General features: G+C 44.3%; 1 protein-coding gene across 1 annotated transcript in view; it reads right to left on the reverse strand.

Annotated features, from left to right (window-relative positions):
- KCNH7 (potassium voltage-gated channel subfamily H member 7) overlaps positions 1-27,323 on the reverse strand; it is a 406,542-nt gene that overhangs the window by 98,901 nt on the left and 280,318 nt on the right. The window contains exon 5 of the mRNA XM_075933507.1: positions 20,844-21,058. Coding sequence (XP_075789622.1) covers positions 20,844-21,058 — 215 coding nt within the window. The remainder of the gene's footprint in view (positions 1-20,843; positions 21,059-27,323) is intronic.

Here is a 27,323-nt window from a genome sequence, read left to right on the forward strand (position 1 = left end):
ACTTAAATGTTGGACTTGGACACCTAAAGTGCTTAAGTATTTTTTGTGGATCTGGAGCCTTGTGTTTTGTTCTGAAGTGAGAAGATCAGTTCTCATATCTCCAGCATTTTCACTCTAGCAATAAACCATATGCTCAATCCAGATCCCATTGAAGTGAGTAGAAAGACACCCATTCTATGTTTCTTCCTATAGTATGAGAGAGAAATGGGTAATTCTCTGTGGGAGGTGATACAGTATTATCAGTAGCACAAATTTCAATCAAGATCTATCTCAGAGAATAGGTTACTTGCTATGCACTCAAGTATACCAAAGATTATTCAGTTCAGGACAGTTACAATGAATTCCCTTTAAATACAGATGGATTGGTTACACTTAAATTTCACAGAAGACACTAAATACTCCCTACTAAGCCAGCAGGGGGCCCTGATTGGAAAGACTGCAGTGAGGGAAAGGCACTGGCAAATTAAGGATGGATATGCAGATTTGATTCCCAAGCTTTAATACAGCTGGGCTCTCTGATTGCTGCATTTCCACCATATGGTGTGATCTTATGATACAATATTGCAGCAGTTCCATCCCTTTTGGAATTCACCCATCACAAAGAGGATGAGCTAGAAGGAAGGTGTCCTTCTAGCTCTTCAGAGGAAACTTTGAAACATCATTGCTATGGGTCTGTGATTACCAGGCTTATGAAGGTTGAATCATGTGTTATTTTTATACCAGAAGGAAATTTTATACCTTTTTGACCTCATTCCATACCAATTAATTGAAGAGAAAAGCCAAGCCAATTAATTGAAGAGAAAAGCTATTTTTTCTTAAATCCATTAAAAACAATGTGCTTGATTCTTCACAAAGTTGCACCTCACATAGCCATAGAGTTTAAGGCCAGAAGGACCACTAGATCATTCAGACTGACCTTCTATATAGCAGAGACAACCATCATCACCAAGTACTCACACACTAACTTAACAACCAAAATTTCAACATACAGTGGTACCCACCGGGAAATCATTTATCCCTGTGCAAAGTGACTGTATCATTGAGATTTTGTTGCAATTTTGCCCAGGTGTGAGTGATTACAGATGGTGAACAGTGGTACACAATCAAGCCCATTGATTTTTACTGTTTTATTATCACTGTGGGGTTCTCTCTCCCATACACAGCTGTTTTCCCACATGCTCATCATATAAATTACATTTTAAATGATCGTAAAGTTACATACACTTATACTATTTATACAATTAGGACAATGTATAGTAATTGTATACTAAATATATGTATGTAGTAATAACTCAGCTAAGTAACTACATAGTACAAAGATGAAATTGCAAAAATTTAGTAATAAAAACAAAACTTTCTGTATCAGTGATAGTAATTGAAGATTAAGATCAGGACAGCTACTGATGAAACCAAGAAAATTCACACTTTAAGGAGAAATAAATAAATAACATGTTCAATACAGTAACTAGATTGATGCCACACTACAAGTATTATTCGTGCTTGAGTAACTGGAAGACATATCATGAGGAATGTTTCCCCATAATTTAGAATTCCCTTGCTTTTGTCGGCATGTATTCCAAAACTAACAGCCTTGAAATGTAGTTAGTGTGTGAGATATTATATAGAGTTGTAAACAATGGAATGTGTCCGCTGAATCAGAATGCTGAAAATATATAGCTCAATAATTTGGTTTATTTTTAGCTCTTATATTGCCCGTCTGTCCTAGATGCTGGTAAACAGTCTTCTTTTAGCCTGCAAACATGAAGGTTAATTTGAAGTCATGATCATTTCAACAGCTGTGACTGGCCTTGGGAGCTATTATTTCTTATTTCTTGATCTTCAAGGGCTGATAGACCAGAGTCCAGTCAAGACTATGAAAACATGTAGTGAATCTACAGGGTCTACCAGTGCATGCCAGGGAATCTGTGAACTTTGAGAGCCTGGTTTTCAAGCTGTGGGTTTTCAGCATTTCTGGATATCTGACCCAAGTGTCCAGACCTCCAGGAAAACAGAATACATATTTCCTCATCTCCTTCACTGGCAGGTAATGGTGAAATTGTTTGGGAAAGTGTTATTTATAAGTTCTAAACCCAGAAGATTTTGGTCTTATTGCAAATGACTATTGTGATGGAACATCATCCACTTCAAATTCCGATAGGCCCCAATTCAGCAAGGTACTTAAGCACATGACTAACTTTAAGCATGTGAGTAGCCCATGATTTGTGCGGGACTGGCAATCTCTGAGTATTGTTGACTTGGCCCTATTTATGAAAAAAGAGACATGATTAATGGGGTGTCAAGCTTGTATGTTCATTGATTAGTCCTCTGGGTCTGTTACCAAGCTAAGACTGTGGATATTCAGCAGTTACCTCTCTATTTTCTTTGCCTGTTCAATAGATACTGGCTACTATAGTCTCCATAAAGTTCTGACTGTTCACTGTAGAATTAACAGCTTGATTTTGGCTTTCCAATCAGACATTAGTGCAAACTGGATGCCTATCAGCAGTTTGCAATAAAACAAGATAGGGAAAAGATTAAATTGCTCACTGTTGTGCCTCTTCAGGCTGTAATTTTAGGGCTGGAAGCCCCTTTTTTGTATTCATTAGAAACGTTAAAGGACAGATGTCAGATTTTTGCATTGCTGCTTTCTTTAATAAAATCAACTTTTTGTGCCAGTGGGAAGAATTGTCTCATTCTGGCAATCAGTGTCAAGACCCCATCTGAACGTGTCAGTGCAAAAAATGTGTAGAAATGGGGCTGTTCTCTGAACAGCTTGTCAGGAACAATCAAACATAAAAATAAATAAAAAATAAGTTGAATCTGTCTTAAAAGAAAATATTCTCTCGTAGCATGCAGAGAAATTATAATCCAAAAGAAACTGCTGTAAGGGAGAGTATTACCAAACTCTCAAGTGATAGATGTGTACAATGGAACATGACAGCTCCAATTCTTAGGAAGGGCTATCTGACAAAATTGTGGAGATGTCTATTTTTCCCAGGAGGTTTCAAACTGTTATCTGGAAAGAGGCGTCCGGAGGAAAATCTGGTCGGAACATATATAGCTCCAAATGTGCGTTATGCATGAAATCTTTCCTTAGCAGCTGAACATGCCAGAGAGAAGATCACAATGTGGGAGTTCAATGAGATTCTTGGCATCTGCTCATTTGGGGTTAGCTTCTGCCATCGTTCCTCATGCTGAATAGCATATCATTCTAATCCATTGTGATAACCTTTCTCATCTCGGGCAGTACATTACTAGGTAGATATTCCTATTAAGATCTATGGTCCATCACATAAAGAGAGTTTTTCACAATGAGAGTTAGTGTGTCACAACCTGGACCACTCTGAATAGCTCCATTTATTCTGATGGGATTAGTCAAGCAGTAAAATGTTCTTCAATCCTGAGTGATAGGAAATAGCCTGTACTCTCTTCCTTTACAATTCAGAAACATTGGACAATACATAAGGAGAAACAATTCTGCACTGGAATAACCATAGAGTAGGTGAGGCAATTAATGTTTTCCATGGTTCTGTAAGGAAAGACATGCTTTGCATTGACATAAAGGTAATCTGAGAAAAGTGAGATTGCTTTCACCTTTCCACTTTAGGATATTAAAGAATAAAAATGAATGGGAGAGCAGCATGACCAGAGAGAAAATGAACTGATTCACTCATACATTGCCTGGTTTTCTCTGCTCAAAACGTACTGTCCAGTGTGTCATCTACAGAAAGAAGAGATTGTACAGACACCCTTTTTAATGACCTCAGCACAGGTGACTGGACTTGATGACTTCTGAAAGCCTATCATTTCTAAGAGTGTTTGATGCTATCATCTACCTGTGCCTAAACCTACTGTTACTTGTATGGGTTTATTCTCTGGTTTACAGGGCCGGCCCACAACATTTTGGTACCTGAGGCGGGAAGCTCAAATGACGCCACCATGCCCCCATGTCTCCTCGCTTGGGCTAAAACTTTGAAAGGTTTCAATTCTGCCTTCTTCCTGTTCTACTCCTCTCATGGTACTGTGTTTCCATCTCTGTGCATCTAAAGCAGAGAGAATACATATGCACCAGCAGCAGACACAATTTTCTACACTCTGGGTCCTAGTGGCGCCCTCTCTCCCCTCCCTCCCCCCACACAGTCTGGCACCTGAGGTGGCCACCTCAGTTCACCTCATGGTAAGGCCAGCCCTGCTGGTTTATAGGACTCATGGTTTGGGTGCAATGTTCTGGAACTAGCTGTGGTATGGGGGGATTTCCTGGCAGCACAGCCTCTGCAGGAACCATGTTACTAGAAGCCACACGGAACAAGAGGAGTATTGAAGGCAATTGGCAATAGGTTACTTGGCATTAGGGGGCTGTACCATTGATTTAAGGACCTTTACTCTCCCTGACTTTTCCACAGTGAATACAAGACCCATCTTCACCCTGAGTGGAACACTTTGAAGGGAACTCTTGTAACTGTAAGTCTTTCCCAAAATATCTGCACTGCTGCCTCATTTTCTTCCATGTACATTTCAAGGTTCACATTCTCACTTTTATGAAATTGTACTGTTGACATCTCTGCTCTTACCTTTTCCTCAACACCTGTTGTCCTCCCAAGACTCTCTCCTGCAACCTCCTTTTTGCCACTCCCCATGGTATGGTACTTAGAACATGCCAGTATTTCTAGATTCTAGCTTTCCTCCTTCAAAAAATTCCCCAAGTGCATTTGTTCCATGAAATAGCATAACTACAATGATCATTCACCACTCAATGCTTTTTCCCTATCTTATACTTGTTCATATCTTCAGACTCTTTGCAAACCCTTTAGGGCAAGAATTATGCTCTTTGTTCCATATTCTATCAATTATAAAATACTGTTTGTTCTTATTTTTTCTCCTTTTCCCAATTTTGCTTTTCACTTTAATTAGTATTTCTGTTCTGTTGTAATCACTGCTATTCTTTCAGGGATTCTTCCTCCCCCACCTTTTCCTCGGTCAAATCTCTACTTGTTCTTATTAGCTTGCTAGCCTTCTTTATCCTTTACTTCCTCTCTGGCCTTTAAAAATTATAATATTTCCCATCAACACTTGATTGATTTTCCTCTTCTCTGTCTCACCATTTTTGTACCATCCCCTTCTCTTTTACATTCTTTGAATGTCATACCCAAGCTTTAGAATGTGATAAAAGTGATACAAGTGTTTTTCCCTCACCTTGATACTTCCTGAAAAAGGAACCCAACCTGCCTGCTTCCTTATTCTGCTTCTACAATTTCCATGGTCAGTGACACATCACAGAGATCTTAAACTCCGCAGATTGAGGCTCTCCTGCTTTCTAATAACTCTGTGCAGTGCAGGAGCCTCTAGGGCAGTGGATTTCTAACATGGGTTGAGACCCTGTACTGGGTCTTGGAATGTCAGGCACTGGGTCTCAGTGCTGCGGGGTAGTCAGGTGACCAGTGGGTGCGCTAAGGCAGGATACTTGCCTGTCCTAGCATTAAAGACTTCACTGAACCCCAGAAGCGGCCAGAAACAAGGTAGGTGGAGGGGGAAGAGTGAACAAGGCTCCATGCACTGCTCCTGACCTGAGCACTAGCTTCGCACTCCTATTGGCTGGGAACCTGCTGCTGGCTACTTCTGGGGTGCAGCATGGTACGGTGCCAGAAGAGGCAGGAAGTCTACTTTAGCACTCCTGCTGCATTGCTGACCGAGAGCCACTCAAGATAAGCCCCACCTGCCACAGCCCTGACACCCCCAAAGCTGGAGCCCCCTGCTGAACCCCAAAGATCTCATCCTCAGCACCACTCCGAAGCCCACACTATAGCCAAATTACGTTGGGTTGCAGGCATCAATGATTTTCTTCAACTGGGTCATGAGAGAAAAAGTTTGAAAATCATTGTTTTATGGCACTGAGACAGCAACCATCCAGGTGGAGATGCCAGTATGGGAAGTGGCTTTTTCCCCCAATAAAGCTGAGAAATAGAGAAACAAGGAAAGAGAGATGTAGCTCTGGGGGAGGGAAGAAAGAAGTTAAATGGTTAGGGTGTGTTGTGTGTGGGGAATGAAGGAGAGGAACTGTTTGATGCACTCCAACCCAGAAAATAGTGGAACAGAGCTTCAGCCACACTGTGGCACTGATTCATCTTTGCCCCCTGTGTCATTATTTGCATAGCCTGTGGGTTGATCTCTGTGTTGGGTTTTCAGCCCCACAACAGAAACTTATTTGCTATGTTAGAAAGCTAGAAATATGGTGAACTTCCTAGAATACAAATGGGAGGAGGCTTTGGGCCAGATATTCAAAAATATTTAGGCTCCAAGGCATGCAGATAAGTCCCAGTGGGATTTCAAAAGAGCCCAAGTGTTTAACTCCCATTGCACTTAGGTGATTTTGAAAATCCCAGATTCAGTTTTGAAAATTTTACTTTCACAGGTTGGAGTTCCCTGGTCCAGTACCCTTGGGACCTGAGTGGTCCAGAACCAGAGAGTCTGCCAGAATAGGGATGATCAGCTATGCTCAAGAGCCATCAGCTATGCTCAAGAGCACCAGCCCCAGCCACTGGGCTCCGCTCCTAGCTCTGGCCAGGTCTGTGCTGTCTGTCATTCCAGCCTGGGCTGTGCTCCTGGACTATAGCCTGGCAGACACTCCCCACTGGTGGACTTTCTGCCACCAGATGGGGCTTCAGTCCTGACCCTGACTAGCCCCTGCTGCCAACCGGACTGTTTGGTTCAGAAATATCCATGTTCCTGCCAGAGCATGGATGTTGCTGGACCACAGAGTGCCAGATTCCAGAGGTTCAACGTGTAGTTCAATTCACAAGAAAACTACATGTGTCCATTTTTTTGTCACGAGTAGCTGTGGTATCGATACACAGGAAGTGAAATTTAATTTATTCCAGGATAAACTGGATTTATCAGTAATAGGGAATAAAATAGAGAGATCTAGTTTATTGGCAAAAGTCTCAACTGGTCTAAATAGGCATAGTACTATATATACTTCAGTGAAACTACAGCTATTTAAACCAGATGTAGATTTAGCCCTGTACCTACTTATGTAATTTAAGCATCAGAAATAAGGGAAAAAGGTTGAAGGTGAAGGTAATAAGGCAGGAAGCAATATCTTTCTGCTACTTGATATCTCTCTCATTACAGTAAATGTTAAGTTTCCGTAGTTCTGTATCAGAGAGTTTTGTAAAGACACAAAGTTAATAGAGACATAAGATTATGTCAAATTAAATTGGAAGTGTTCCGTGAAGCATTTTTCACACAGCATTTCAAATTTAATTTTAAATTTAGTGAGCATTAATGTTCTCAGCAGGTCAAGCTGATCTGAGACTTTCTGTTGGAGCTTTCATAATATCTAAATTGTTTGGGGAATAAATGTAGATATTAAAAAAAATCTGTCTATAACACAGAATCATTAGCAAATAGGACTTGTGCATTTTGGCATTAATTTAGCCCACTGGAGTTTAGAAAAATACAATCATGCTTGACTGTCTGCATAACTTATAAAACCTAGGCTTTTTAATGAAACTTGACTTTTTGCCATAATCGCTGTAAAAAGATTTCTCTGTAAAACTAATTTGAATAATTTAAAATATATTAAAATAGACCCTGAATAGATTAAATCTTTCATGTTTGACCATGAAGAAAGTACAGTGGTTGAAGACACATGTTAACTATACAAACGGAACAATGAGAAAGATAAGAATCCAATTACATTTTAGGCAGCGCTAACTGATTTTAAGATAGAACTATAGGATGGACAATTTGTTATTTTATATCTGTCAAAGGGCAGAGCAGCATGGAAAATGCCTGGCATGGCAGCTGTGTAAAGAGGCAGTAAGAAGAAATCAGATCTGTGGTAAGTGGAAAGCTGCATTACATGAGATTCTCCTTCTGACATCAATAGCTGCTTGCATGTTTATAAACAGTTCTTCTCATCTTCAGCAATTTGTCATTGACCAAGTATTTAGGGCCTGACCCTATGCCTATTGAGACTGAAAATTCTTTTTTGGGGGGCTAGGGACTGCCATTCTGTATACATTTCAAGTATCTAAATAGGTATTACAAGGAGGAGGGAGAAAAATTGTTCTCCTTGACCTCTGATGACAGGACAAGAAACAATGGCCTTCAATTGCAGCAAGGGAGGTTTCAGCTGGACACTAGGAAAAACTTCCTGTCAGGGTGGTTAAACACTAGAATAAATTGCCTAGAGAGGTTGTGGAATCTCCATCACTGGAGATATTTAAGAGTGGGTTAGATAGACATCTATCAGGGATGGTCTAGATGGTGATTGGTGCTGTCATGAGGGCAGGGGACTAGACTTGATGTCCTCTTGAGGTCCCTTCTAGTTCTATGATTCTATGACTCTACATTTGTATAACGCCATGCACACTGGGACTGTTGCCTCACTGACCTTTAGGCACTGGGACAATAAAAAAATAATAGTAACTGCTAGTATTTATGTCAATGGAAAGACATCCATTGTCTTCAGTGGCCATTGGATCGGGCCCTAAATAATGAGCCTATATCTTTTAGGGTGAGATTTTCAAAGCTTCTCGAGTCCCTAAATATACAAACCTTGGTGCATTTTAAAATCCCACCAAACACTTTTCTGCATTTTAGATACCTTTGAAAAACAGCCCCTTAGTCCTTACCTTAGTCTTGCTTATTATGAGTACGAGTGCAAAGCTACACTGCCTCAACAGGAACTCAGTACCACTGGCAGTTCACCAATAGGCATCAGGAGCATGGACATTGCTCCACCCCTTAAACAAATATTCTGGGAAATTCCTTTTAGCTGGCCAGCTTAGTGGTAGTAGGGCTGGTGGTGTTTGGGGAGCCCTGGCCTTGGCTGGGTCAGTGGCAGTGGGACCAGCAGTGACTAGAGGTCCCCAGACCCAATCAGGCTGGCAACAGCAGGGCCAGTGGAGGCTGGGGAGTCCTGGCCTCAGGGAGCTCTGGTGGCAGTAGGGCCAGCGACAGCCAGGGAGCCCCAGGTGGGCTGGGATCAGTAGTGCTACCAGCAGGGCAGGACGTTCCAGCCCATGGGTCATTTGAGAGTGGGTCTGGCAGCCAGCAGAGGAGCACTGATCTCCCCTGGTCTGGGAAACTCTCAGGTTCAGGATTGGGATGTAAGTGAGTAGTCGAGTAACCTTGACTACTTGACTACTCACATCCCCCTCCTTGTGCCTCTGAATCAGAGGCAATGGGGGGCAGGGAGCAGGAGCTGGCTTAAAAGCTGGTTCCCCCCAATACCGTCTCCATGGTGCTACCTGCTTCTCCTACCCCGTGCTACTGGGAACCCCCACGGACAGGGGCTGCTGGACCCTATGCGAGCTGGGACTGAGCAAGCCTGGCTCAGTTCTGGCTCACGCTGGGTCTGGGAGCTACCCCCACTGAGGCTCTGCATTTTAAATGTATTAAGAGCTGGGCTAGCTCTTATTACTGTACATTTAAAATGTAGAGTCATAGTGGTCCCAACCTGGCATGAGCCAGGACTGATCTGGGCTTGTTCAGTCCTGGCTTGCTCCAGGTCCAGAACCTATCCCCGCTGCGACCATGCAAATTAAATGTGCACCCGGCTCTTACTACATTTAAAATGCAGAGCCGCACAATTAGCCATAATTATCTACTACATAATTAGCCAGTTACTCACCTCTTAATATCATTAGTTCTGGACCATTCAGGTCCTGAGGGTGCGTGACCTGAGAGATCCAACATGTACACACAAGGAAGCAAGGGCTGCAGTTATGAGGACCAGAGGGAGAGAGGCTTATTTAAGATTATCTCTAAAAGACTCTTGAAGTTGATTAACTGGGCTAAACTCACAACTGATTTCTGTTTCATGTTGCTTCTTTATCTCTTAGGCTGCTGTTAATGTACCAAGTTTATTCAGATCAAACACGCCTGCTGAATATTTGAGATATACCCTACTATTTCATTGATCTCACAGCAGGTGCAGTGAATTTCCCACAATTAAGCAGTTACTTGTAATGCTTGTAATGGAGGGGAAGAGTTGAAGCTAAAATCACATCTTACCTCTAATATAGATTAATCTGATGTTTCTGGACATATTTTCACTAGAACTGACTACTTTTGTGTATAAATTACGTGTGACCTACAAATTATTTTAATACTGATTATCTGTACATTTTATTGGAATGGAGATAAACTAGAAATGCCTTCACATAACATTGAATGGCATGTTTGGGGCAAATGTGCAGTAGAATTTGAAGAAAATATTTTTTCATGGATAGTTATGCCACACATCATGCAATATGTTCTAATGACATCTTCAAAATCCTCCTGGTTTTACCTAAGGCACACTTTACAAACAAGGAGATCTCAGTAGCTGCAGCTATCACGTGTCCTTCTCAGGGCACGTCTACACTACAAAGACAATCAACGCTGCCACGGTCGATCTTCCAGGGTTCAGTTTAGCAGGTATAGGATAGACCTGCTAGATTGAACTCAAAGAATGCTCCATCAGTGCCAGTACTCCTGCTCCTCACAAAGAGTAAGAATGCTCCAATTGGCCTCCCTTCTGTGTGAATGGTGCAGAAACGCGATGTAAGACACATCAACTCCAGGTATGTAATTTATTTACCTGGAGTTGCGTATCTAACTTTGACCTTCCCATGTAGTGTAGATCAAGCCTCAGTGTTTACTTCAGAAAATACCATGAAAGTTGCAAACATGAGGGTTATCAACCTGAAAAAACAGTATTTAACTTTCTAAGACTACTAGAAAATTTTAAGGGCTCCTGCTTTATGAAATCTCAGGCTAGGTTAGAATTAAGAAGGCCACTTTATGCCTTCCAGTTCTAGGAGATAGGCAATCTCCATTAATTTAATTTACTTTACTAGCACAGAGCTCTGGGGGCACTGAGAGAAAAATACAGACACAAAAAGGGGATGTTTTGTCTTCAAAGATGATGTGGCAATGGCAGTAAAGTGACATGAATTCACAAGCCACCCCCACATTAGACTCCTGTGGACCTTCTGAGAGAATGTGAAGCTGCTGTCCTCTGGTGGAACTGTCTATTCCCTCATCAGAGAATGATGCTGTGACTGCACCTCCCCTCGATGAATGAAATCTGCAGGATGCAACTTTCATTGGCAGAGAGAACTGCCACTTACACGTTTTGAACCAGTATACATGTGCGGCGAGTTATATGGGCTCATAGTGCCCCTGCTCCAGCAATATTCAGAGCCGGGGCCCCTGCTCCACCAATTTTTGGACCTGGGTCTCTCCCCCAGCCCTGCCTAGAGCAGGCCCCGGTCCCCACTTACTAGTGCCCCCGCGCGTCCTTCCACCCCGGCCGCAGAGCATCTGCCCTGGCCCCATCCCTGCCGTCCGCAGCTTTCAGTCCGGCTCCCCCTTGCCGGCGTGTGCTGCTGGCTGCTGCTGCCATGCACAGCGTTTACAGGTGAGCGGGGAGACACTTGGGCGTGACAGGACGTCACGGCCCGGGACTTTAAAACTGCTTGGTGCGGTGTTGCGCCACACGGCCTAGCTCTGGGTTCAGAGTCCGGGGACTTCTGGGGCCCGAGCGCAGACTCCGGCCCCGCATAGTGGAAGGCAGAAGGGTGGGGAGGGGTAAAACTAGGGGGAAGGAGTGAGAGAGGAAGGGGCTTGTGCGGGGGGGGGGGGCGGTGGAGAGGGGGAAGAAAGGGGAAAGCACCAAGGGACAGGGTGGAGGAGAGACAAATGCTAGGGGGCCAAGTGCAGACAATGAGGAAAAGGGCAGGAGGGGAGGTGTCTGTGGGAGGGGGACAGGGTGATGCTGGGAGAGGAGAGAGTAAGGGCATTGGGGGCTAGAGGGGGGAGGGAGAGGTGCTGGGAGAAGGTTTGAAAGAAGGGGTGGACATCAGAAAAGTGGGGATGGAGCAAGTCATGTGTGAGGGCACAGAGGGGCATGAGGGAAATGGGGGTAGAGAGTGGTGAGGGGGTGGGCATCAGGGAAAAAGAGGGCAAAGGGAGCAGGGGCAGTGAGGGAAGGGGGAGGCACCAAGAGGGTGCAGGGGTAAGGGAAGATGCAGGTGCCAGGGAATTCTGGGGGTGAAGCAGACGGGCAGACACCTGCAGGGGAGGGACCAGCACCAGAGGAGAGAGGCAGGGAAGGTGTGTAGAGGGAGGTGTTAGAAGAGGGGATGAGGAGGGGCAGCTCACATGATCAGAGTGGGGCTACTGGGGGCAGAGAAGGACTGGTGGAGGGGGGCAGGTCGCAGGAGGGCTGAGGGTAGTGAGAAGGGCAGGAGTCAGGAAAGCAGAGGAGGGTGAGGAGTTGGGGGGCAGCAGGCACTAGGGGAGCTGATGGAGCAAGGGGAGGAGACATGGCAGCAGAGAGAAAAGGTAGAGGTTTATAAAATATTTATTAATAACTTGGGTGCCACAGTGGCACATCCAAACAAGCCACATGAACTCAGTACTGGTGCACAACACAAAATTCATTCTGCTCATGGGAGGAAACTCTTAGGCTATGTTTACACTGGTGGCTTCTTGCACAAGAACATCTTGCACAAGGGTTCTTGTGCAAGAAGTCTTGCGCAAGAACACATCCACACTGCCATGTGTGAGCTGTGCTTTTGCGCAAGAGCATCCATGGCAGTGTGGACGCGCTCTTGCGCAAGAAAGCTCCGATGGCCATTTTAGCTATAGGGGTTTCTTGCACAAGAAATCCCCGCTGAGCATCCACATTGCCCTCTTGCGCCATAGAACTTACACCTGTTAGAAAAGAGCATAGCTCTTGCACAAGACACCCTCTCTTACCACGCTATACTGTAAATTTCCTTGCGCAAGAGCAGGCGGGCAGTGTGGATATTCTGTGGGTTCTTGTGCAAGAATGGCTGTACTTGCGCAAGAAGCCATGAGTGTAGACATAGCCTTAGAGGGGACACTTCCCCCAGCCTCTTTGCCCCCGAGTTAATGTCACACATATTGGGTTAATGCAATTGCAGGACAGTTGCATGAGGGGGGTTTGGTGGGGGCCAAACTAATCCCTGTTGGTAGGAGGATGGTGGGAAAAGTTCTTTGAGAGGGGTGACATGACACCTTTTACTTCTGGTCATGTGTTCATTTTGCCCTGAGTATGTTACCTCCAGAGGCCTGGTTAACAGTGGTCAGGGGGCGTGCTTAATGTGGGTCAGGGGCGTGGTTAACGGGGGTCAGAGGTGTGGCTAATGGGGTGAGGGTGTGGTTAACAGGGGTCAGGGGGTATGGCTAATGGGCCACCACCAAAAATTATACAAACCTGCCGACCCTGCCAGTATAGGCTTAATCTGATCTCTTTGGTAGACTCTAAACATTAAAGTTTGGAATCTAATGGATCATTATATTTTGTGAGACTTCAGATTTCTGGTTTAATATTCTACTCATGTTCCCTATGACTGCAACCCACTATGGAGAATAACCTGATTGGGTCACTGGAGATATGACTGCCACTCTTTTCATACAAAAGTTTGATTGTTCCTCCAAACAAATAAAATAATTTATTATACTCTACAAAATTCAAAAGTATTCTGGTGGTATATGTTCAAAGTGGTTCATGCCAACTGTAGCTATGTGACTCCTATTATGGTTACACCCCACATACATTTTTTATAATAATTCTATAATAATCAGTGCAACTCAGTGGGCCTAGAACATAAAAAGGAGGGAAAGAAAAATATATTTTTAACTGTTGAAACCCTGGATAATTGAAATGAATTATGTATAAAACAGGAATTAGTCAGGACTTCTACTCTCAGCTAAAATTGAATTCAACTTGATTTTTGTGTATTCTCACACTACAGCACTTGCTATTTTAGCTGGGACTGGAAATATGAGTCACTGAAATGCTAAAAGAAAGGCTGTTCTAGCAGTTTTTCTGTCCCTCTGATGCTAGCAAGCACTGAAACCGCACAAGAAAGCAAAGACTTGTTATATTTCTGATTGAAGAAACTCTGGTAAGCTTTAAATAAGCACCCCCAAATTTATCCACCTTGACTATTTGGACCTCAGAGTTTTATCTATCACTGGTGTCTTAACTCCTGCGGCTATATTCTTCAATCCAGCCAATAATGAGTGTAACAGCTAACATTTTCATGGCCTTTAACTAGCATTGTCAGCTACAAGTACATATATTTTCTAAGTGTACAATGAAAATGCACTAGTATTGATTAGCTGCTCCCGAGGGCTTAAAAAGAAAACTTATTCCATTTATCTATATTCTATTCTGTTTGCCAGTTTGGCAAAGACATCCTATATTGATAAAGTGAATATAGGCCTTATAGAATAATAGATTAAGATTTTTCCACCCTCTCCAATATAGTTTCTATATTTGGACTTTTTAGTGTCTTCCTGCATTCCATAAATTGTTATTGTCCACAACAGCTCTTTGCTGCACAATTTCACAGAACATATAACACGATACTTTCCTAAGTACAGGAAGTATGAATTGTGTGTATGTATTCTCTCTCTCTCTCCCTTAGGGTATGTCTGCACTGCAGGCTTCTTGCACAAGAACTGTTTTGCGCAAGAGTACTTGAGCAAAAGTTATTGTGCAAGAGTGCATCCACAGTGCTCAAAGCACATTGCAAAAGTAAAGCGCTTTTGCGTAAGAGAGCATCCACACTGGCGGGATGCCCTTGTGCAAAGACCTCCTCCCCAGAACCACTTTGGACAGGGCAAAAGGGCACCAGTACCTTCTAGGGGTGCTTTGGGGCCTCTGGTAGGGACTGAAAGCTGTAGCAGTGCCTGTTGTGGTTGCCCTCAGCCTATTTGGACACCACAGCTTGTGCCCTTGTACCTTTGGGAACTTGTCACTTCTCCTTGCTGTGCCATGGAGCCAGGGATGGCCCTGTACCTACTCTGGCCCCACACAGCCATTTTGGAGTGTGTGCAGCTGCTGCTCCATGCTGCCTTGCTACTCCTGCATGAGCTTGAAGCCGAATGCAATCTGGACTCCCTCTCCCTGGATGCGGCGGCTTCGCTGTGGCATACCTACCTGACCATGGAGAGGTGATACTGGAGACTCAACACCTGTTCCGACTGGTGGGACCGGCTGGTGCCAGAGCAATGGGACGACCAGCAGTGGCTCCAGAACTTTTGGATGCGGAAGTTCCTGGAGCTGTGTGGCTGGCTCTCCTCTGCGCTCCTCAGGCGCGACATCCTGCTGCTGCCCGCCATCGTAGGGTACGTCTACACTGCATCCCTAATTCGAACTAGGGATGCAAATGGAGACAACCGAAGTAGTTAATGAAGCAGGGATTTAAATATCCTGCACTCCATTAACGTGATCTCGCTGGCGCGCTTCGGTTGTCTCCATTTGCATCCCTAGTTCAAACTAGGGATGCAGTGTAGACGTACCCCCAGTGAATAAGAGGGTTGCCATCGCCCTGTGGAAGCTGGTCACCTGAGACAGCTACCGCTCAGTGGCACACCAGTTCGGGGTGGGCAGGTCCACGGTGGGTGCTGTCTTGATGCAGGTAAGGCCCTCAGGGGAAGGAAGGGGGGCTGCAGTCCCTGCCTGGGGAAAGGGAAGACTCCAGGCTGGGGAAGGGGGGGGTGAGAGAAGAGGGGGGTGAGAGAAGCTGGTGGGCTGGTGGGCTGGTGCCATCCCTCCCTCACATAACCCTTCTAGAGGGGGAAAAGGAGGGGGTCTGCGGCAAGGTGGCCCTGGCATAGCTGGGGAGAGAGGGCATCACAGGGGGGCAGGCACTCCCCAAGGGCTCATGCACCTGCCCGGTCTCATTTTGTGTGTTCTCCTGTGTTTCTGTGTGCCCTTCTGCAGGTTGTCACAGCCATCAACGACATCCTGCTCAAGACGGTCATCTGCCTGCGGGATATGGACGCAACCGTGGCTGGCTTCACTGCCCTGGGGTTCCCCAACTGTGGGGGAGCCATGGATGGGACCCATATCCCCATATGGGCACTGGAGCATCGAGCAGCCCACTTCATCAACTGGAAGGGATATTTCTCAATGGTGCTCCAGGCCCTCATGGGCCACCGAGGCCGCTTCACAGACATTTATGTGGGGTGGTCGGGGAGGGCACATGATGCCTACATCCTAAGAAACTCCAGCCCGTGAAACAGGCTGGAGGTGGGCACTTTCTTCCCCCAGTAGGAATTTACGGTTGAGGACATCTGCATGCCACTGTTCATCATGAGGGACGTGGCCTACCCCCTCATGCCGTGGCTGATGTGGCCGTACACCAGACACATAGACCCTGGCTGGGAAGGATTCAATCTTTACCTGAACTGGGACCACAACTAGGTGGAGTGCGCCTTCGGATAGCTCAAGGGGAGATTCCATTGTCTGCTCACCTGTCTTGACAAGGGCAAGCAAAACATCGCGGAGGTTGTTGCATCATGTTAAGTGCTGTACAACATAGTGGAGTGGAACAGGGAGACCTTGTTCCTGGGGTGGATGGCAGTCAAGGGCTGTGTGTTCGAACAGCCCCAGACAGCCTTCATCTGGCAGGCGCACCATGATGGGGTGTGCACCCGAGATGCCCTCAGGGAGATGCTCTCCCACAGTAGGGTAGCTTCTGTCTGGTGTCAACATCTGCCTCCCATCCCCAACCCTTCCCTCTCCACCTTCCCTCACCTCCCAATAAACACAACTGTTTTTGTTTAAACAACAATAAACTGTATTTATTTACATGGGGACAAAGGGTGTGCAGTGAGAGGAGCTCTGAACTGGGAGGGGGAGGAGGAAGGGACTCTCAACTGGGAAGGGGAGTTATTGCTGGGAGGGGTGGCATCTGTGGGTGCAGAGCATCGGCACCCTTCAGCCCAGGTTGGGGCAGGCAGCACGGGGAGGTAGGCAGGACAGGGTGTAGCAGGAGGGGCCATGGGCATGTCAGGGAGGGTGGCAGGATGGGGCAAGGCCTTGCCACAGTGCACAGCATGGCCAATGTGCGAGGTCAGCACAGCGATGCTGTTGCATATACAGTCGCAGCGGTTGAGGAACTGGCCCCACACCTACTGCCGCCACTCCTGGTCAGCCCACAGCTTGATGCTGACCGCCTCCCCCGTCGTCTCCACGGCCTGCACATGACGCCGGAGGAGCTGGTTGCGTTGCTTGGCCTGCTTGCCTGGGTGGTTGGTGACGCCGCTGCAGGGCTGAAGGGTCCCTCACTCCTGGGTGGTCCTGCTGCAGAGAACACAGATAACGGCGAGGCTGTTAGGGGACGTCTAAACTACATGCCTTTGTCGTCAGAGGCATGTAGATTTGTTGTTTTGGCAAAGGCAAATGAAGCCGCGATTTAAATGATCGCAGCGTCATTTAAATTTACATGGCTGCTGCACTGAGCCGACAAACAGCTGATCATCTGTTTGTCTTCTCAGCGCGCTAGTCTGCACACTCCCCTGTCAACATCAAAGTCCTTTGTCGGCAGCCCCAGTAAACCTCGTCCCACAAGGAATAACGGGGCTGCCGACAAAGGGCTTTGATGTCAACAGGGGAGCGTCCAGACTAGCGCGCTGAGCGGACAAACAGATGATCAGCTGTTTGTCGGCTCAGCGCGGCAGCCATGTAAATTTAAATGAAGCCGCGATCATTTAAATCGCGGCTTCATTTGACTTTGCCTATGTGTCTAATCTACATGCCACTGACGACAGAGGCATGTAGTCTAGACACAGCCTTCGTCAGTCATGCCCACAGTGTCCCTGAGCCCCATGCCTTCCTCCCTGAGCCTCACGTGACACCACACTCTGTGGCTTGGGCCCAGTCAGTCCCCTGTGTGTGTGTTCACATAAAGGACTAGCTCAAAATCCTGGGACTGAAGTGATCCTCTGTGGATTGTAACCCTTGGGAGACATCACTGTGAATGAAGACCTTGTCTGTGTTCTAGCCACTTGTCATGCTGTGTCTGTCTTCGTAGCACTGTGTACACTCCCTCCCCAAGGTAGAGCACATGGCTTCCACTCTTCTCACTGTCTGTGAGCATACACCATTGATGCTGTAGTCATGTTTGAGTAAACATCCACATTGCATGGGAGCAAGTGTGGCAGACAAGGTTTGGGTTATCGGATTGCTGTCATTGATTTCCTTGGAGACGCAGCCAGGGCTACTTGGGAGTGCACCATCCCTGCAGCAAGACTCAGTGGTCCAGATGCCCGGGCTGCCCACTTCCCTGCTCCCCGTCCCCCAGCCCTCAGGCAAGCAGCCCAGGGAAGTGTGTGGCCACCATGGGGGGATTCCTGTGGGGGGCAGCAGAGGAGTCAGGAGCAGCCTGGAGGCTCCGTAGGGGCCCCGCTCACAGGGCTAGCTTACTGTGCTTTTCCTAGGAGCAGCTGCTGTGTCACACGGGCAGGCATGGCTGTCTGTGTGTGGCACCCTTCGGGATGTGTGGGGTATGGCCTGTGCCCTTGGGGCTTGGCTGCTTCCAGCTGGCATCCTCCCTTCCCTGGGCAGGACGTGTGTGAGCAGCAGGGTCACAGGCATGCCTTGGATCTGCCTGCCACATCCACATGCCACACAGTCAGGCTGCACGAGGTTGCAAGTTCTGCGTACTGCTGCACAGTGTGCAGCTTGAACTGCCTGAGTGACACTCCCCCCCTCGCCGGGCACCCGGCTCCCCTGCCCTTGTGAGTGAGAACCGCAACACTCACCGGAGGATCTGTCACTGCTCTCCGACAAGTTCCAGGAAACGTCCCAGCTGCTGGGCACTGGCTCAAGGTGGAGGGTGATGGTGCTGGTGTGGTCCTCTCCCTTGTCCTCTGATGCAGTGGTCAGGTTGCCCTCCTCCTCCAGGTCAGGTGGCTTGACCACTGGGGTGTGCAGTCTGGTATCAACCACCAGTGAGGGCCCTTGGACCACTATCTCCCCCAGGGTGGCATGCAACCAGTTGTAGTGGAGCAGGTGTCGGCTCCTGCCCCCCTGCCCTCAAAGGCCCTGACATAGCCAAGGCGCAACTCCTTGAGCTTGGCCCGGATCAGTTCAAGGGTCCGGGCCAGGTGCCCCTGCTTAGCCAGTGCCTGGGCCACATGGCTGAAGATGCTGGTGTTGTGTTGCCAGGGCAGGGGGTTGTGGAAGGATTCCTCCTGCACCCTAAGATCCAGGAGGGCCTCCACCTCAGCCCTGGACCAGCATGGGGCTCGCCGCTTGCTGCTCCTCTGGGCCTGCAGGGAGCCCTGGGGTGGCTGCTGCAGGCCCAGAGGGTGCAGGTTCATGGGTTGGCTCTGGAGCAGACATATGGGGTCTCCTGGGTGCAGCAGGCAGAGCCATGGGGTGGACAGCTGCCAGCTATGCTGCTGCTGCCACGCAGCATCTGCAATGTGCCTGTGCCTTTAAGGGGGGGAGGGAGTCCGGCAAGCAGGAAGTAGCACGCTGTGAGTGTGGGTACAGAGTGTCCAAATGGCCATCTGCTTTTTTTCCTGGGAAGCCAGTTCTTGCGCACAAACTCCCTGCTGCCTGTCCACACTGCCCTCTTCTGCAAGAAGCCCTCTGTTCCGATGCTTTACTGTAAATTTACTTGTGCAAGAATGCACATGCAGTGTAGACATTCCACACGTTTTTGCGCAAGAACAATTGTTCTTGCTCAAGAAGCCTGCAGTGTAGATGTAGCCCTACTGTATATTTTTATGCAGGGACACACACACACACACACACACACACACACACACACACACACACACACACACACACACACACACACACATATATCAGGTCCTGTGCTCGGGCACAGGAGTGGAGGGACACTGGCCACTTCTATAGTTCCTGTAACATCTCCCAAATTCCAGGGAACACATAGACTGCTTTTTCTTGCTTTCCTCCTCCTTCCCGCAGATCATGGGCCAATCCCCACTCTGCACCGAAGGGTATGTCCACTGAAGGACCAATCATATTTATCCTGTTCTGATGAGATTATGTTCACTCCAGGCAAAATCTCTCTAGTCACACTCCTGAACTTGTGCACTCCTCAGTTTCACATACAAAAGGCTAGGGTACAAAAGCAATGAATGTTTATCCTATGATTTGCCAGACTTTCAATCTACCGTACACAATGCTCTTAAGAGTCTGGCTCATCCTGCCCCAGGCAGATTTGCTTTGTATATATATTTCAGCAGATTAAAGCAAATGTCCTTCAAAGTGGGCCAAATTTGCAGAGTGCTCAGCTTGGCTTCAGTTACACAATATGTACCCAGTGCTGGCAGAAGTTAGCACAGGCATACACAGATGCTTACAAACAAAAGGAGCCAGCATATATTTATATGTATGCAGATGGAAACCACGTTTGGAAAAGCAGTAGATACCAAAGACAATGTTTGCTTCTGCCCAAATTGTAAAAATAAAGTCAAAGGTCCTTCATATCTCACTTTGACATTTTGTATATATGTGTGAAAAAGTTGCCACAGAGAAAGGCAATATGAAAAGATAAAGACCTGGAACATAAATTAGTGGGTACTTAGTAGCATAATCACATATAATTTACCACTCCATGTATTTTGCACCGGCCAGCAATTCAGAGAGTTTGTTGAGGAATGAAAAGCTACACAAAATAAGTCATTGCCAGGAATCACTAATGTAGAGTCATTGTGGTCACTGGGCTGCAATTAAGTAAATCCCCAGCCATGATAAAATAAAAGACTTCATCCCACCATTGCTAAATGGTAAAAGTTTGGAGTATAATATGGCATTTTAGGAGAAGCTTAGCAGTATCAATACAACTATGACTTTTACACCTAGCACATGGATAATAATAGAATTACAAAGCACAAACCTGATATTGGAAATATCGAAATCATTTATGATGTACAAGGTTTCAGAATAAATAATGTGGAAAATGAATGTAATTATAGAATTATAACATAGACTAGGAATTCAGAGAACAAAGAGTATTGGATTGTAAACAAGTATTGGATTGAAATCCTACCTGGGTAACCTTTTCTGTTACATTGTGCGTTCGATCTTTCACTTTGGGTGCAATAATTGTTTTCTCTGAAGAAGGAGGCGATGAAGATTTTTTTTCACTTTTGATATCTGAAAAGTTCAGGGTGAGTTGAGGAATTTTGTTGATGGTGCTATATTTGTTGAGGTTTGAATCTGATGTGGATCCCAAAAGACTTGACTTGATATGATTGAAAGGCCCTAAAAATTGAAAAGCATACTTAATATTTGACAAATGGAGGGAACTAAAGAAGATGTCCATTAATTTGCTCTTGGATGTGCATAGACAGTTTCCTTTGTCCATTACCTACAGTACTGTACACAAAATCAATAGATAAACCATGTAAATAGATGCTGTATACATCTAGCTCTAAAACTTCGGAGCCACTTAGGTTTTCTACTCACAATATAAGTTGGAAATATAGGCTACATCTATACTGTTTGTTTTTTGCAGAAGAGGAAATGCAAATGAAGTGCTCATTTGCAAATCTTGCACTCTCATTTACATATTCTCTTCTGATCCTTTTTGCATAAGAGGTTTTTGCAAAGAAAACTGCAGTGTAGATGGGGCCATTTTTCGGAAAAAAACCCTTTTGCGTAAGATCCCTTATTCCTCAAAAAATAAGGTTTATAGGATCTTGCACAAAAGGGTTTTTTTTTTCAGAAAAATGGCCCCGTCTACACTGTGGTTTTTTTTTTTTTGCAAAAACCTCTTCTGCAAAAAGAATCGGAAGAGAATATGCAAATGAGAGCACAAGATTTGCAAATGAGCGTTTCATTTGCATTTCCTCTTCCACAAAAAATAAACAGTGTAGACATTCCCATAGTGTCCTTACTTTACATATAAAAGTGAAAGAAGGACACAGAAACTGATTTTATACAGGAATGGCTATTCTGTGTGGGTGTTTAAGAGCGTTAGTCTTCAGCCTTGTGATTCACTGGACAGCCAAGTCACAAGGTTATTTTGCTATTACTAGGTAAACATCTGTGAGGTTTATGTCTGTAAAATGATAAATTATAAAAGCGGAGCATATTTTTGTAAATCAAGTAATTTTGAATACTTTCTCAAAATCCTGCTTATTAAATTATTTCAGGTATTTTAGACAAGAGTCAATTATCCTAGTGCAGATATGATGTAAAATTATTTGACATCCATCAGCAAAATAATTACAGTGGAGATGGAGAAAAGGTAGCAATTTGAATGCCAAAAGCTGAAGTGATTTTACTAAAAACAAGTATTTATTTACCTCTCTACAATATTTTATAACGTGTCTCAATTCATTCCCTTCATTTAATTAATCAGTTTGACATCCAGGTCCCTTACCATGATGCATCTATTGTGATGTCCTAATACTTAATGCCTGTGGTGTTTTTATTTGCATATAGATTGTAAATCTCTTTTTTTTTCATTCATGGGACCAGGACTACAACAGGGAGAGAAAATGGTACTAGTTTTCAATCACTACTCTCAGTCTTAATTGTTTTCATTTAAGTCTATTCCATAGAGGCTCAATTTACTATTACAGCATTCTCAACACACTGTGTCTTACTTATATAATTTGTTTTTTGGTCATTTGGCCAATGTTATAATCTGATCTGCTTCAATAGTGCTTCATTATCAGATGGCAATGGCCCAGTGTACAGAGATTCTAAATAAAATGAGATTCATAACTGATTCTATGGAATAATTTTAAATATATACAATTAGTTAAAATCATCCATGATAAATCAATACTAGAGACAAAAAGAAATATACCTGGGGTGAATTTGATCAAATAAACCATAAGTAAAACTACTAAAATAATTTTAGAACTGTTGATTGAATTGAAGTATTCATTAATATATGGTCTACATTTTGTTTTTTAGGCACCCAACAATGGCCTCAAATCTGAAATACTTTCTGTATTTTTACTCAGACATGATACAGGCCATGTCTACACTAAGGGTGTGTCTACAGGGTTTTGTTGACAAAAGTGGACTTTTGTTGACAAAACTATACTGTATCTACACTACCGCCGAGTTCTGTCGACAGTAACGCGGCAGTTTTGTCGACGGCGTTAAACCTCATTCTACAAGGAATAATGCCTTTTATCGACAGAGTTCTGTCGACAAAAAGCACTATTGCATCCACACTGTGCTTTTTCAAAAGAGAGCATCTAGACTCTCTGTCAAAAAAGCTGCTTGCTTTATTGGCAGAACTGGCTGTAGTCTAGACGCTCTTTGTCGATAGAGGCTTTGTCGACAGTATCTGTCAACAAAGTCTCTGTCGACAAAAGCCTGTAGTCTAGATGTACCCTAAGGCAGAAGGTCGAATTAAGATTCACAACTCTAGCTGTGTTAATTATGTAATTGGAGTTGATATAATTTGATTGAAGTTTCTGCACCATCCCCACAGCAGAAGGCCGACAAGAACAAATACTCCCGTCAGTTTTCCTTACTCCTCACAGGAGTACTGGAGGCTGATGGGGGCACTCTCTGAGTTCAGTTTGGTGAGTCTTTACTAGATCAGCTAAATTGAACTGCGGAAGATCAATTATGGTAGTGCTGATTTTCTCTGGAGTGAAAACTTGACCTTAGACAAAGATACTATTGACTTCCACCGAATAAGGGTCTTAGGACTTGACCCATATGAATATTATGAAATATTCCTGTAAAACCTCTTATATCCGTGAACTGCTTTTCAAGAAGTATTATTACAATTGTCATTCTCTACAAATGACTGGGAAAAATAAGACTTCCTGTCAAATTCCATATACCTTTCAGAGTCTTGTGTTATTTTAGTAAGATTCATAATAGCTGTTCAGAAATAACTACAGTAAAAGTCAAATGCTTCATGAAATGGATGTCCATTATAGTACTTTATAGTGTCTTTACAGTACTACTGCATAGAGGCAGTTGAGTCCATATAGCTGACCATTACTCTACATTCATCTTGTAAAAATGTGCTCGGTACACAATATTTTTTTAAAGAGGGGAACTTTAAAGAAGTCTAGAGATCAAATTCATTATCCCTTACTGAGACATGGCTTTATTTCTTTGATTAGCTCTTTGATTATTGATTCACTAGAGACTTAGTGATTCCTCTCTAAAGTATTACAGCCTATGATAGATACAACACTACCTTTTCCCCTTTGGCTTCAAAAAAGATAGTTCAGAGTTTAAAATATCTTATTGACAATGAGTTAATAATGTTACTTATTTAAAAGACATTAGTGGGTTAATCCCAAATCTCTGGTTTGTAGTGACTGAAAATTATTCCCAACTGTGAGTTGCTCTGTGCTTATTTCCTAGTAGACAGATGTCCATACCAGGGAGAGGAAAAAAACAAAAGAAAAAAAAACCCAAAATACCAACACAACTGACACTAATTGGCCCCTTGTTGACAGTTTCAGCAGAGAGGCGAGGGATTGAATAAACATGGAGAATGAAATATCCCTCCACCCCGCCCCAAAGGAAATCCCTCTAGATCGGGTGTAAGGCTCATTGGTGTTGCACTGTCACTGCTTATGCTGTACCTGTTCTGTAGATTAATTGAGGACTTCATTCTCCTGTGATGTCAATCCATCATATTTTACCAGCAATAAATTCACTTACAAAACTTGTTTTACAGAAAAAGACACTGCACTATATTTAAAACTCTACTGACATACACAAAAAGCAAATGTAGTGACTTTGTTATCCACTGGTGATGAATTGCTTACAGAATTTAGCTCATGCACTACATGCAGTTTAGTAAGGAGACATTTTATTAGGTACACAAACTTTTCCAGCATGCATGAAATCATGAACCAAAGAGTTCCCAAATTTAGCTACAAATATTACAATTAAATTCAGTTTTCTGATGCATTGTTCAAGAAGTGTTTTCCAGAACTGGAGGAAAGAAATATGGAATTAAATTTAAATGGCATATAGGCACAGCTCAGCCACCTTTTCCTGTCATTGTTCTGGTGAATAGAAATTATTTCTGAATACTAGTGTCCATGATTCAGATTTATTTCAATGTGAAATTGGCAATGAACTTCATGCATGCCCATTTGGATACTACAGTAAGCTTGAAACCATACCCCCTGCCATCCAGGAGCGTGAAACTAGTTTTAAGGAGACAAAAGAGGAATAAATGAAGAGACTGCCACATGGGTCCTGATGACTATTTAATGTTCTTTACTTGTAAGTTGGTAACTGAAATAGAACTAAATGCCTCCTAACTATTGATTGTTCATTAAAGATCCAATTCTACACTCATTTAATAGACAAAATTCGCAGGGACTTTTTGCCTGTTTAAAGACAGCATCACTAAATCAGCTAAATCTCTCTTTCTCTTTCACTCTCTTTCTGTTAACAAACATTTAAGAAGAACAGGCATAATTATTATTTAACCATTCCTTCACGTCTTCCAATGGGTGGAAGCTAATGCAGTGGCTTTAGCTGGGGGACTAATTATGTCTCCAACAAACTAAAACAAAGATCATTTCAGTAATGTACCTGGCCCTATAGAGGTCAGCATGAGAATGTTGCATTTATACATTTCATACAGCAGGCAAGTTAACATGCCAAACAGTGTGGCAGCTGAAGAACTAGGTGGTACCTTTTATACCCATACATTACCTTTGACATTGCGACCATTGTCTGGTTTTCAGCATAATAAGAATAAAGAAGAAAAGAGAAAAGAAGAAAACTAAAATCTGCATCAGAGAATGCATAGTATATTGGTTACAATATATAATTGACTGGAATTACAATACTTTTGCATCAAATTAATTTCTTATTAAGATGAGATCATTTTGATAATTCAGTGATTATGATCAATAACCTTTAAAACACCAGGGGTAGATGCTTTGCTGTTGTAAACTATCATAGCCCCATAGTGGAACTGTGAAAATTTATAGCAGCGAAAAAATCTCCACCATATGTCTTACCTCAGTACAAAAAATCTAATACCTTTCCCCCAGAATATGCTAATGTTGACGTTGTTCCTCCAACACTGCACTTTGAAGACAAATACTATCATTCCATGAAAAGAAAAAATAGTAAATTTTAATTAAATTAGTACTGGAAGGCCAGATTTGCAACGATATTTAGGACCTAAAGATGCAGAAAGGCACATAGGGTGAGATTCACAAGGGGAAGATAGGCATCCCACTGTTTCTTTTGGCTCCTGAATCAACATTTAGGTACCACCAGCATTCATAAAATCCCTGCTGAAGTGCCGCTGAACCCTTCAGGTGCCTAAAACTCTAGACACCTAAGTTTCCATTGTTAATGTTCCTGGGGCACCTACATTTTGGCAGCTGGATAGGCACATAGTCCTAACACACCAAGACTATGTCTACACTGGCGGCTTCTTGCACAAGAAAATCGTGCACAAGGGTTCTTGTGCAAGAATTCTTGCGCAAGAAAACGTCCACACGGCCATACAGGAGATGTGCTTTTGCGCAAGAGCATCCATGGCAGTGTGGATGCTCTCTTGTGCAAAAAAGCTATGATGCCCATTTTAGCCATAGGGCTTTCTTGCACAAGAAATCCCTGCCGAGCATCCACACTGCCCTCTTGCACAAGAGCTCCTGCGCAAGAGGGCTTACCCCTGTTAAAAAAGAGTGTAGCTTTTGCACAAGAAGCCCCCTCTTACCACACCATACTGTAAATGTCCTTGCGCAAGAGCAGGTAGGCAGTGTGAAAGAGCTGCAGATTCTTGCGCAAGAATGGCCATACTTGCGCAAGAAGCCACGACTGTAGACATAGCCCAAATGTCTAGGCACCTCAATCATGCCTAAGCCCCATCAAGATTCACAAATTGCCACTTGGGCTGGATACAGTGTGTGGGCTCTAGACATGCCTAAATCCACATAAAACAGCCAGAGATTGTGGTGCTTGTGCTTCTCTCTTTCTATGTCCCCCATCCTTTTATAACTTCTAGCCCACAGGTTAGAACATTCACATGGGAGGTGAGAGACCCAGGTTCCACTGGTGATACTTAGATCACATTTCTCCTCTCAGCATTTCCTTCTGGCTAGTTTGGGGGGAGGAGGGAATCCCTGCTCAGAATTTTGGGCTTTTATGATTCCTGTTCTTAGGCACTTCATTCTCTCCTTGTGTTGTACAGGAGCCTAACACTTTCCTCAAGGTGTAGAGTGTTGTAATTTCTAAGTACCCCTTGTGAATCCCAGTCTAACCTCCTCTGATCTCAGTGTGAGTTTGTTAGTTAGTGGTTTTGAAATTTCTACTGGGAGCCTTGGTGCTTAACTCAGTCTTGTGTATCATATTGCTGTTCCTGTGATTTTCTATATAAATAAAAGTGAGGCACTATATAAATAATAGTGGGGAGGAGGGATACCTCAGTGGATTGAGTATTGGTCTGCAAAACCCAGGGTTGTGAGCTCAATGCTTGAAGAGGCCATTTAGGGATGTGGGGCAAAATCTGTCAGGGATGGTACTTGGTCCTGCTGTGGAGGCAGGGGACTGGACTCAA

Source organism: Pelodiscus sinensis, chromosome 7, assembly GCF_049634645.1.
Source record: "Pelodiscus sinensis isolate JC-2024 chromosome 7, ASM4963464v1, whole genome shotgun sequence".
NCBI classification, from domain to species: Eukaryota; Metazoa; Chordata; order Testudines; family Trionychidae; genus Pelodiscus; species Pelodiscus sinensis.